Source organism: Felis catus, chromosome C1 (assembly GCF_018350175.1).
Source record: "Felis catus isolate Fca126 chromosome C1, F.catus_Fca126_mat1.0, whole genome shotgun sequence".
NCBI lineage: Eukaryota > Metazoa > Chordata > Mammalia > Carnivora > Felidae > Felis > Felis catus.
In genome coordinates this window covers 94,142,126-94,154,427 of record NC_058375.1, presented here as the reverse complement: position 1 = coordinate 94,154,427, position 12,302 = coordinate 94,142,126, and the positions used below count along the sequence as shown (strand labels likewise).

The following is a 12,302-nucleotide window of genomic DNA, read 5'->3' as shown; positions in this document are numbered from 1 at the left end:
ATCCACTTTTCTTACCCCCTCCCACCTTCCCCTTTCTGCTCTTCAGTCTTTAGGGGGAAAATGCAGCAGGGAATTGGAGCAGAGGCCAATTATACATTCCTCAGCCTTCCAGTATAAAAAATGAGAATTGTTCCTGTTTGATTCACCGGCGTCTGCAGACCGGCCAGCTCCCTGGTGGGGGAGGGATGGGGCTACAGGTGGCATCCCCCTCTCCACTGTGCTGAGACACGTGGCCGGCACCTCCCCCAGGCTGGCCCTGCCTGCAGGGGGCGCAGCAGGGTTGGGAAAGGCCCGGGACACCTGCACGACCGGCGGCAGCCATGGGCGGTATCTGGAGACCCACAGAAAAAGGATGGGCAGATTGGAACCCCGGACGTGGACAGGAGCTCTATGTCCAGCAGCTGAGCCTTGTCCAGAGCCTGGGCAAGAGATTCATGGCTGCAGAAAGGGGCAAAAGTCAGCAAGAGCAGGCAACAAGGTCCGTCAAAGGAGCTGAAAACAAAACCTACGACCCCTAAGTGGGCCCCAGGCCTGGCCTGAGTGAGCCCTGCAGTAAAGGCTGCGCTGAGCACCCCTGAGCAAGGCTCTCGCAGATCAAGCGTAAACGAGGGAAGGCGGGAGCCCCCAGGGCCTCAGGAACCACGATGCGTTTGGAGGCTTCTGGGAAACACAGGATACAACGTACTTTCATCTTACATTTTGCATTTTTTCTAGGCGAGGACTTGAGGTGAGGCGGGGCAATGGGGACAGCAACCTGGCACTTAGGGGATGCTCCCGGGCCCCCGGGTTCAGACACAGCCTCAGGGCCATCCTGATACGGACTTTTCAGCCCACACGTGGGGGTCTGGTGGCATCAGTAACTGGACACCAAGCAAAGGGGACTCAATTGCAGAAACGGGAGTTGTCCTGTCACAGTGGAGTCCCTACCCAGACACCGGCTCACGGCTCCCTGCCTGTCTCCAACCCAGCCACGCGCCTGAGTCACAGACCTGAGCGGCACCTTCGCTGTGCACACTGCTTGTCACCCTTCATTCAAAAATACCCTGAATCTACTTTCTCAAAAAGATTGCCCTAGATGGGAGGACAGCAATGGCATCTTTCCCCACCTGGAAAAGGCCCAGTCCCCCCCCCTCCCCGCCCCTGGGTCCCCATCCTGACACAGCAGGAACACCACAGCCGCTCGCCCCTTGTTCATGCTTTTATTCTGCAGCCTCGGGCATCACCACGCTGTCCTGGGTGGGCCTGGGGCAGGGTCCAGATGCGAGGGGCTTAGAGAAACTGTGTTTTAGATGACAATGGAGGCCAGTGACACAAGTCCCAGACAGACAGCTTTGAACTTCAGGAAGCCCTCACTGTCTGGAGAAGACGCTGTCTCTGGGTGTGGTGCCTGTGCAGCCTGGGCCCGCGGTGGTGGTTGCACGCCTGTATCCAAAGTCGGTGTCCCTGCCTGCTGCCTCCCCTCCCACCTGACACCCCCACCCCCCACCAGCTGGGCAGAGGCCCTTGGTCCTCAAGGTCACAGACATGCTCCCAGGGACCGATCCTTGGGAAGGAGCTGTTTGAGGTTACTCCCTAATTGCCTCCTAAAACGTCAATAGCTGATTAGATCAAACGGCAGCCGCTTGCATTTTAGAGCGAGGTAGTAGGAATTGGGGGCTTCCCTGCTTAACTGGTAAGGCGTGCTGGGAGGAGTTTGGAGGCCATGCAGCACTGGCCTGGTGGCTCCCCGCGCCTGCCATGAGGTCACCGCCTACTGCGCCCCGGGAAAGGCTGACCTTGGGCCCGTGGCCTACAACCGAGGGGTTGGTTAGTCAGTCAAAGGAAGATGACCGACTCCCGGGTTGACAGTCACAGGCCTCACAGAAAGGGCCTGAGGCTCAGGCCAGAGACACAGAGCAGCGCACCCAAGGGGCTGTGCAGGTTCAGGCAGAGAGCGCATGCGGGAGGAGGGACAGATGGGCCTGGGGAGGAGGACAAGTCAACTCTAAGGAGCAGACAGGTGAGTGAGGCAGGAGCTAAGGGAAAACAGTGTCCTTCCGATCACGTACAACCCCTCAGCCAGCCGGAACAGCTGCTGCCAGGACCACGGCCCTCGGCTGGGACAACCTCAGGCCAGCCTGGCAGACCGTGTGCAGGTGTCTGCATGAATGCACAGATGTGGGCTAGGAAGCAGGGATGGGGGGAGGCAGCTTGGGGCCTGGGGACGGGGCGGTGGGGGAGCTGGGCCACGTGGCAGAAATCAAAATCCATAAGAGACCCCCCCCCCCAGGTTGTTCTCATGCAGAGGCCCAGCGTGTGTGCCGACAACAGCCAGGCTCCTAAAAGTTGATGTTTTTCAAGTCCGTGGAGCAGCGGTACCTGCCGTCCGGGCACCTGGAGCACAGCAGGTTGGGCAGGCAGGGGCAGGTGTGGTGCTGGCGTTTTCTGAAGAAGGGGACCTGGAGAAAGAGGAGAAACAGGATGACACCTTCAGCATAAGGGAGGTGGGCTTCCCGCAGGGGCCCCGGCCAGCCCAGCCCTGCCCAGTGTCTCACCCCTCCACCCAGCACAACAATCACAGTTATTGCAGAGGAGGAAACTGAGGCAAGAGTGGCTGAGCGACATGCCAAGATCACACAGCTGATTTGGGGAGGAGTCGGGATTTGAACCTGGGCAATCTGGCCCTCGAGACGATGTAATCGGCCACAATACTGTGCTGTCCGCTCCAACCTTAAAGTCCCAGAGCTGCCTAGCCAAGTCCCCTCGCTGACCTGACACCCACGTGAATGCATGCACACCCACATGAATACGTGCACACACGGTCGTTGACTGAATCTCACTTACAGTTCACTTAGCGTGCACTTGATGTTGGGTACTGGGGACGCAGCCGTGGACAGGACAGACACTGCCTCTGCCCCGTGACTCTCACCCAGAGGCTAGACCACGGAAGCTTCCTCAAGGGAGGGTGAATAGGAACGGTTGTGACCACAGACAGGGTCAGACTGCCCCCGGTTCCAATCCCAGGTCTGCCAACTTCCCAGTAGTGTGACAACAGGCGAGTCCTTTAATCTCGGTGTCTCAAAAATGGGTGTTATTATCCTCAAAATGGGTTCATAATAGCACCTACCACAAATGGTTGTGAAGAGGTTTAAACTATATGTTTGCAAAAGTAGTCTGAAAAGTGGCACGCGGTTATATCGCCACCGGTGTCCCTTTGGGGACCGGAGGTCTGCAGCCGAACCACCTGACACACCCCGAGGCAGCAAGGACTGCTGTGCTGTCCCGAGGGTCTTGGCTCAGCTGCATCTCCCCCCCCCATTCCCCAAGCAGCTGCAATGGCGGGGTGGGGGGGTGACTACAGGATGATGCTCTGACCCCAGAAGAAACCAGGGCTCCCGGTGTAGGCATATCCCCCAGGAGAGCACGAAGGACTCCTGAACCACAGGAAGCCGGGGAAGGTGACAGACACACGGGTCCCCGTACACACCTGTGGCTGCTCCCGTACGTGGCCGTTCAGAAGCAAAGACCTCGTGGCCCTTCGATGCCCCCTGGGCTGGGAGCAGGGCGGGAGTCAGGCGCTTGGGGCCCCAAAGAGTGAGCGCCTCCTTAAAGTGTATGCGCTGGGCACGGGCCTTGCCTCACCCTAACCAGGCCTTGGATGGAAGGCCCTTCCATGAGTATTACTGCATGTTCTTGAGGGAGGGGTCCAGGGGCAGAGGCCATTCGGGACTCTTTGAGAATCTGAGTTCATATTCAGATCTGAAAGAGACTTCAGGGGTAATCATTCTACTCGCCTGGTTGTATACAGCGCCCGAGGCCCAGACAAGTCCTGCTAATTGCCCAAGACCACACAGCAGAGGAGCAGCTGGGGTTCCAGCCCACAGTTCTAACAGGCTGTGTGCTTAGTGCCCCCCTACTCCACCCCAGGCTTTCTCCAAAAAGCAAGGAGGCAGTGCCCAACACCCGTAAGATGATCCTAGAGTCAGTCTGAAAATCGGGGTCCAGTCCCAGCTGTGTCACCGGCTCTCTGCCCTGAGCAAGTCTGTGCAGTACCTTTCGGCTGCCCGGGTGACACTCCTCTCCTTCCCGCCCCAGCGGGGTGCACATCCGAAGCCCACGCAGCCACAGGCTGATGGCGCAGCAGGTGCCCGTCCCACACTGCACATCCCGCTCACAGGCCTGAGGGGGAGACAGGAGTCGTTAGTGCCCAGAAACCAGAAGGAAGAGGTACATCCGAAAACCCTGATGGCCTGACACCTTGGGCAGCTCATTCTTGCTCCTGCTCCGCTCACGACAGGATGCTCAGGCCTCCGCAGGGCAGCAGAACTGCATCTGAGGACCACCACCACCCCCCCGAACCAAGCTCCACTGAGGCTGCCCAATAGGGGGGCAACTCTCCTGACAACCTTAGAAGTTAGGAGATATGGCCCTTCCAGCACTGGGAAATGCTCAAGGGACACCGGTGACATCAAATTAATTTGAAGTCCCAAAGGCGGGAGGGGCATTGATGGCCCAAGCCCCTAGGTGGTCAGTGCTGAGTCTCCTGGGACCAGACTCTCCAACCTTGACCCCACACCCGGGGTTGGTGCTGGCCCCCACCTCGGCCCTCACCGGAATCCCCGCCTCAGCCGGGGGCCGGCACCCCCTGAGAAGCGGTGTCTCCCCCAGTGCTTCTCAGCAGGCCTCTTTGAACCCCGGATAGGGATGGACCCCTCTGGGTTGGGCTCCAAACAGGAGCTGGGCGGCCTTGCCTGGTTTCTGGAAGTTGCCATTTGAAAAGAAGGCCACACAAGCCTGCTTGAAACAAAATCGACCTCTGAGCTGCTCCAGACTCAAGTGGGGCCACGATGGAGAAGCACCCAATCTTTCGCTTGCAGGAAAGCTTTGTGGCTTATCTGAGCTGAGATTCACAACTGGGTTTTGGTTCACTCTTCTCCAACAGAAGGCCATGGGGCAGGCTCTGGCTGCCTGCCTGGGACCTGGCAGGAGCGGGAGGCTGCCCACTGGCTCAGCCCCAGGAAGGAACGTGGGGGCGCAGGGTCTGCTTGTCACCCAGAAGAGGCGCAGGGGGCAGTCACCTGGCCATGCAGGTCTCCAGCCCGGCGAGGGTACATCTCGCACACCGACCAGCCCCTGAAAGCCCAGGGTTGGGGCCAAGCAGGCCCTACCTGACTCTTTTCCCACAGAGTTGGGACATCATTGTCCCACTCTGGCAGGAAGGAACATCCAAGCCCGAATTTGGGATGGTCACTATGCAGGGAGCAGGGCCATGTGACGATGTCCTACCAGGCTCTTCTTGGGAGTCGCCCCGGGGCAGCCCCTGGGCATGGAGAACGGAGGGAGGTCCTGACCCCCTCAGCACTGGGTCCCACACTCTCCTGCACATGTCTGCCATGCATTTCCTTCCACCCTAGATTTCTCCCTCACTGTGCTTTTCAAAAGGTCCAGCTGAAGGGTTTGCTAGAAAGGCATTTTCCCACCACCACTCGGCCAAATGTTGGAGCTCACACAGTGAGGTAACCTGGGCATCAGCGTGAACCCTCAGCCCCCATCCCTCTCGGTGGCTTCTGTCCTTCTTTCTCAGCCTCCCCGATGGTCAAGCTACACAGTAGGAAGATTCAGAGGCTGACATTCATTAGGTGTAATTTTGCCCTAACAGTGTTATTCATGCTCCGGGTCTCAAAAGCATTGATTTGCCTTTAATATTTGTTCGTCTTTGAAACTCAGTCTTTTTCCTTTAAAAAGGAGAAGAAAGAAGGTTTTCTTTCTGTGCACATTAAAACTAATACGATTCCAGGAATTGTTTGGCATTTTTCTACGTTTTCATTCTCTATGTAAAAAGTTGAGGGACTTCGGAAAAAAATAATAAATTTCCCTCTTTTTTTTTTTTTCCTCTAGCGGCTTTTATCTGGAAAGCTCTCTGGTAAAATATTACTCTCTGTTTTAGTAAGAATGGTCCCACCACTGTAACACATTTGAGGGTGGTTCTGGTTAAAGCCAAAATGCTACAAGAGAACCATAATCCGAGTGTTTTGAATTCTAAGACAGGCAGCGCCTGTGTGTGGCAAACGTCCCTTGGGAGACTAGATTTCTGCTTGGTACCCAATGCTTGGTTTGGGGTGCACCCAGCCAAATGTTCTTATCAGAACTGGGCACGGCTAAAATACATAAAAAATAAAGGGAAGAAAGAATTTCAAGGCAACCTTTCTTAAGAGTGGAAAAGGCAGAGGTTGAATGCCCCCAATTAAAGCTCATAAGGTCACTGCGTTTAATCAAGTCATCATGCTGTGTAAACTAAACCTGACATGTGGACCACATTGTATATGAAAACCAAAATTTTCACAAAAGATAAATCAGGGGGTGCTAACCCACTTTATAGAGGAATTTCTCATTACACAATAGGAATCTTCATGTTACCAGAGGTCGAAACGTCAAAATGTTTGATGTTCTCCTAATGCAGTTGGAAATTAGATTTGGTTTACACACAGCTGCTCAAAAGTGGATCCCGTCTAGTGGAGTGAGGTCTAACTAGTCCGAAAATCATGTGGAACACCTCTCTAAAATGCCGGCTGACGCCCCAGTTTTTTTTGGCTTGCCCCCTGCATGGTCGCTGGCTCCCATCCCGTGCAGACCCTGACATCCCCCCCCAAACCCAGGACGTAGAGGAAGTTGGACGACTTACCCCTGTGATCACGGCACAGTCCGACACAGTCACCAGAAGGAACATGATTGAGACTCGCATGGCCCCTTTCATGGTCACTTGGGGTGAAGGCACAACGCCTCCCGCTCCACTGCCTGTCGCTGGCTTCCACTCAGCCTCGTGTGCCAGCTGGGAAGGCCAGGCTGTCCGGCCCCCTCCCTCCTCCCAGATTTATACGGTCTGATCCAGGCTGCCTATGGGTGCCTGTCTCTGCTCTTCCCTTCCCCGTCACCAGTGCTATTCAGATGATCGCAGGGACGAACGTGAGACCTGAATCCCTGATGACATCAAATCACCATCAAAACCAATAAAAATGAACACATCGGGACGCTGACTGGCTCCAGCCCTGCCAGGAACACAGAGATGCAGTCAGTTACATACATTTCCCTCCATAGTCTTCTCTGCCTCTGGGGCATCTTTCTCCTTTGCTCAGGGCGGGGGGGGTGGGGGCGGCTCTGGCAATGAATTAAGGGGTTTACAACATCACCATCTATCCTTTTCTGCTCCAAACCGTGCAACATGCGGGATCATCACAGTCAAACCAACAAGAATGATCTAGGCATTTACCATCGACCATGTGTTCAACACCGAGTTGGTGGCCGAGAGGACGCAAGTGGGTAAGGGAGTGTCCCTGTTCCTCTAGGTGAAAATTCCAATAGGGAGAAATGAGACAGTAAAGAGCAAGTCCAGGTTTGTGGGGTCGATGTCTCTGAGAGGCACACCTAAGGAATTGTTCTCTAAGAAGCTCAGGAGAAACACCGAGTGTCACCTGTACAGGAATCAAAGGGCAGAAGATGAGCCGGTGCCCAGATCTCTGTAGAGAAGCATGCTTGGGCCGGGGTGCAGCTAACAGGGGCCAGGAGCCTCACTGCTGCCTTCCTGGTTTGGGGGTGAACATGACAGTGGGTGAGCAAACATGTTGGGTTCAGGTGCCAGCTTTGTGGGACGCTGACTTCAGGCACGGGCCCTCCTGCTAGGAGAGGAAGCCCCTGGTCCCAGACTTCCCACCCCAGCCAACCCAGAGAGACCTCCCGGAATCCTGTACCAGACAATCTGCTTCTCTCCGCAAGGACAAAAGCTATTGCTTCCGAGGTATGCTTTGCAATATGTTAATAGATGTTACACACACCAATAAATAAATAAATACAAGATGTCTGCAGTCAATGCTTTGGGAAACACTGATTACAGAAGTTCAACCAGGATTTTTACTGCGGGACTTTTCAGAGCCTTTCTTAGGCCACCAAGCAGGAAATGTAATTTGCAGTATTTTCCAAACGGAGTCACCCGTCGAATGGCTTTTTTCTCGGAGTGTCTCAGGAAAATAGGGTTCTCACATAAAAACACTGGCAGGCACTTATAAGTGCAGAGAGAGGTGAGCTAGCACAGAAGCTAAGAGTTAGACCCCAGAGGCAAGACATTTTGACCTCTGGTCCCAGACGGCTCATTAGTTTTATGACCCTGAGAATATGGTCAGTCTCTCTAAACCTCAGTTTTCTCATCTCTAGCATGGGGGTGATAGTACCACTCACATTATGGGGTTTTATGAATATTCATCCATTTATTTATTCATTGGCTCTATATTTATTCACATTGAAGGTACGGCTCTTGGTGCTGGAAATAAAGCAGTGAACAAAGCAGGGGTCCCTGCTCTCATGGAGCTTGGCTTTTAGTGCGGAGATCAGTAATAAACAACCACACAAATAGATTTATAATAAAATGGCTAGGGGTGCTGAGTTCTATTAGAAAGGAACAGAAGTCAGCAGAGCTTAACGAGTGATATTTGGGGTGGGGCGAGTGTCTCTCTGAAGAGACGTTAGAGAAGGCCTAATAAAGTGAAGGGGTGCTCTGGGCAGGGCCCGGGAGGAAGAACCAGTGCAAAGGCCCTGCGGCAGGGCCTTCTTGTCCAGTTTCGGAGCAGCAAGGAGGGTGGTGATCAGGGGAAGCGGGGAGAGGGGTGCAGCTGGAACAGGAGCCTTGCAGGACGTGGTGTGGGCCTGACAGCAAGTGTGCCTGGGTCCTTGGGGAGGGACAGGATGTGATTTCCACTGTGAAAGGATCTCTCTGGCTGCATATGGGAGATTAAATGAGATGGCGGGTGTGACAGGCTTATCACTGCGCCTGATACAGAGTAGCGTTTGCTAACTATTAGCAATTTCTATCATTAAAAAAATGGGCCTATCTGCCTTAATACAGAGTTCTGTGAGAAAAGAATCAAAACAATGAACCTGGAGGGCATCTGGGTGGCTCACTCAGTTGAGAGGACTCTTGATTTTGGCTCAGTTCATGATCCGTCCTAGTTCACGATCAGGGTCGTAGGATCGAACCCCGAGTCAGGCCCCACACCGAGCGTGGAGCCTACTTGGGATTCTCTCTCCCTCTGCCCCTACCCCCACCATGCTCACATGTGCACTGTCTCTCTCTCTCTCTCTCTGTCTCTCTGAAGAAGAAAAAAAAAAAACCTGGGGGGACCTGGGTGGCTCAGTCATTTAAGCGTCTGACTCCTGATTTTGGCTCAGGTCATGATCTCTTGGTTTGTGAGATCGAACCTCGTGTTGGGCTGTGTGCTGACAGCACAGAGCCTGCTTGGGTTTCTCTCTCTCCCTCTCTCTATGCCCTCCTCCCACGAGCGTGCAAGCTCTCTCTCTCTCTCTCTCAAAATAAATAAATAAACTTTAAAAAATTGATGAACCCGTACAGCCCGCCAGTACACTGTGGCCCTCAGTCAGGTGCACAACCAGAGAACAGAAAGACCACCCAGCCCGTCAAGACACTCACCCTGAGGAAGAAAGCAGGATCTTGCCGGGTGGGTGCTGGAGGGGTTCCTGAAAGAGTCCTGTGGGCTCCGGGTGCCCCGTACAGATGCCCCCTCACACGGGCCGCCTTCCACGAGACGACGGTGGATGGGGGCTGACCACCCCCGTCCCGCCCCCGCCTCCCATGCTCACTCCCTTCCTTCGGCACAAAACTAATTACCCCACACAGCGGGTGAAGCATGATACTGAGAAATACTGTTGCAAACAAAACCAGCAACACTGGTTGAAAACATTTTGTTCACTTTGGACAGCGGGCACTTGAGGAAAAGCCAGCTTAATTAGAGAAGGTGAGGGATACATGGTGACCTTGCTGGAAATGCCAGAAGAGGCTTTGGGGAGCTTTCGGGGCTCTTTACCCGGTAACTCGATTAAGCAAACACTCGCTGAGCACCTCCCACATGTCAGGCCCAGGAATTCCTGGTTGCTGGCTCTGATTTCTCTGGGCCTTAGAGCTCCTCCTATTCCGGTGTACAGGTGGATTTCAGCGGTGTTCTTGACACGTTTTAGCCAGATAAGGGTTACTTTGGCTGACAGAGGAAGCACAGAAGAAAGAGCAGGAAGCGGGGAGGCCCTGAACTAGGCAGGCAGGCACCCCAGGAGACAAAGGCGACGCGAGAAAAACGGGGTGACAAGCGCTAACAATGAACTTGCCTCCCCCAGGGAGAAGAAAGCTGGCAAGCTGTGGGGCGGGGCCAGAGAGGGTGAGGCAGGTGGGCGGGGGCAGCCCGCTGCTGAGCGACTGACTGTAGGAGAGCGTCCCACGCCAGGTGCCTCGGGACTGGGGCCTGGCCCTGCTTCTCACTCCAGCGGATGCCAGTGCCACCATTTTCCGTACCGTGTGTACAGCTGTGCGTGTGTGGGTGTGTGTGCTTGATGAATACGGGCCGCTCTCTGGACCGAGGTCAGTGCTGAGCTGGCACCCTCCCCTGACGTGCTCTACCTCCATCCTTAGATTGATCTGACTCCAAGGGCGCCAGTGTTCCCTTCCAGCTCCACCGTGAGGTCCTTGTCCCACAAACTACAAAGCAGTGCGTGTCCCAGGGCCTCACTGCCCCCGCCTGGAAAGTGATCACTAGTATCAGTTTCATTGCCTACTGGACTAAAGGAGAATTGGCTCTGGGTCATTTAAGAACAATGGGAAGGAAGAAATCTACAAACAATGGAAACCCGAGCCCTGGGGCCAGGGCTTCTGAACCTTGGGTCACAGCCTCCCAAGGAGTTCCTGAACAGAATTCAGAGGACCTCTAACTGAACGTTAGCGTTTTCTTCATTTTCTTCGTTTTCTTCGGTGCTCACTGCAAGCCATAAGCCCACAGGTATCAGTAAAACCTGGGTCCTCGTCACCAAAAGAAGTTGCAGATGTTTTCATATCCTATCAGCCTTGTGGCGAACAGCTCGAAAGATTTCTACGCATCACCGTGTTGAAGTCATGGGAGTTATTGGGCCCACTGCGAGGCTGTGTCGCTGGAGGCCTTAAGAAAGAAACACACGTCACATGTCACAGCTTTGTTTTTAACATAAGGCTCAATAGCTATATTTTAATGCAATTGATTTCCTTTATAATCTTACATACTTTATTTTATATATTTAAAAACACAGGGCGCCCGGGTGTCCAACTCTGGATTTCAGCTTTGGTCGCGATCTCACGGTTTCGTGAGTTCGAGCCCCGAGTCGGGCTCTGTGCTGACAGTGCGAGCCTGCTTGGGATTCTCTCCGTCTCTACCCCTCCCCCGCTCACACTGTCTCTGTCTCTCTCAAAATGAATAAACTTAAATAATGAAAACATTCTCCTGAGCAGGGATCATGGACCCCAGTGGAACCCATGGTAGAAAAATAGCTAAGAATCCCTGAGGCAGAGTGAAGACACAGAGAAAAAAGAGAAGACCCACGTGAGTGAGGTGTAAGGTCATAGTCCAAAGAGAGAACCGTAAACTGGACACATTTGAGGAAAAGAATGTCGAGAAGGAGGAGGAAGGGTGCAGGGAGGGGAAGGACCAGAAGCAGCAGCTAGAATAGGCCCCACGGTGCCGTCACTGGGGTCAGACAGAGCAACAGGTCTAAGACGGTAGGGCTATGTCCACACTGAGGGATCACAGGGAGCATGGCTTCTAATCTGGATCCAGGTGGACTCAATCCCTGCTCCCTGTGCCTCCCCAACCCATATACCACTTATGCCCCTGTCTACCTCATCTTCAGAACACTTTGGATTAAAAAACAAAAACAGGGGCACCTGGGTGGCTCAGTTGGTTGAGCATCCGACTTCAGCTCAGGTCATGATCTCACGATTTGTGGGTTCCAGCCCCGCATCGGGCTCTGTGCTGACAGCTCAGAGCCTGGAGCCTGCTTTGGATTCTGTGCCTCCCTCTTTCTCTGCGCCTCTCCTGCTCACGCTCGCTCTCTCTCTCTCTCTCTGTCTCAAAAAACAAAAAAAAATTTCTTAAAAAAACACAAACAGAAAAAACGAAAGCAAGGACCCAGGTTCCCATCAGGCTTTAAAACCCCAGTCCACACTCAAGTTACTTTAATCCCAACTGTCCAACTGGGTTTCCAATGCTGGCAAGGCCTCTTTGTTCTACAAGTTGAAGATGTGATTTAAAGGGAAGACACCAGGGGCGCCTGGGTGGCGCAGTCGGTTAAGCATCCGACTTCAGCCTGGTCACGATCTCGCGGTCCGTGAATTCGAGCCCCGCGTCAGGCTCTGGGCTGATGGCTCAGAGCCTGGAGCCTGTTTCTGATTCTGTGTCTCCCTCTCTCTCTGCCCCTCCCCCGTTCATGCTCTGTCTCTCTCTGTCCCAAAAATAAATAAACGT

The 12,302-nt window shown here is 54.0% G+C and overlaps 1 protein-coding gene across 2 annotated transcripts; it reads right to left on the bottom strand.

Annotated features, from left to right (window-relative positions):
• Positions 1-1,180: 1,180 nt before the first annotated feature.
• Positions 1,181-11,083, bottom strand: PROK1 (prokineticin 1). 2 transcript variants are annotated; one of them, XM_019837594.3, is made up of 3 exons: positions 9,455-11,083; positions 4,033-4,158; positions 1,181-2,438 (listed from the first exon to the last, which is right to left on the bottom strand). In XM_019837594.3, the coding sequence occupies exons 1-3, from the start codon at positions 9,671-9,673 to the stop codon at positions 2,319-2,321; spliced, it is 465 nt and encodes a 154-aa protein (XP_019693153.1). In that variant the 5' UTR covers positions 9,674-11,083; the 3' UTR covers positions 1,181-2,318. The 2 variants fall into 2 exon arrangements, with proteins under 2 accessions (XP_019693153.1, XP_003990476.1); XM_003990427.4 differs by lacking the exon at positions 9,455-11,083 and adding an exon at positions 6,662-7,091.
• Between the last annotated feature and the right edge of the window lie 1,219 nt (positions 11,084-12,302).

Coding starts and splice junctions, on each gene's coding strand:
- PROK1 (XM_019837594.3), bottom strand. CDS start 9,673: ATGCTTCACCCGCTGTGTGGGGTAATTAGTTTTGTGCCGAAGGAAGGG. Junction 4,159..9,454: donor ATCCTGCTTTCTTCCTCAGG/GTGAGTGTCTTG, acceptor TCTCCCCCTCAG/GCCTGTGAGCGGGATGTGCA. Junction 2,439..4,032: donor GTCACCCGGGCAGCCGAAAG/GTACTGCACAGA, acceptor CTCTTTCTCCAG/GTCCCCTTCTTCAGAAAACG.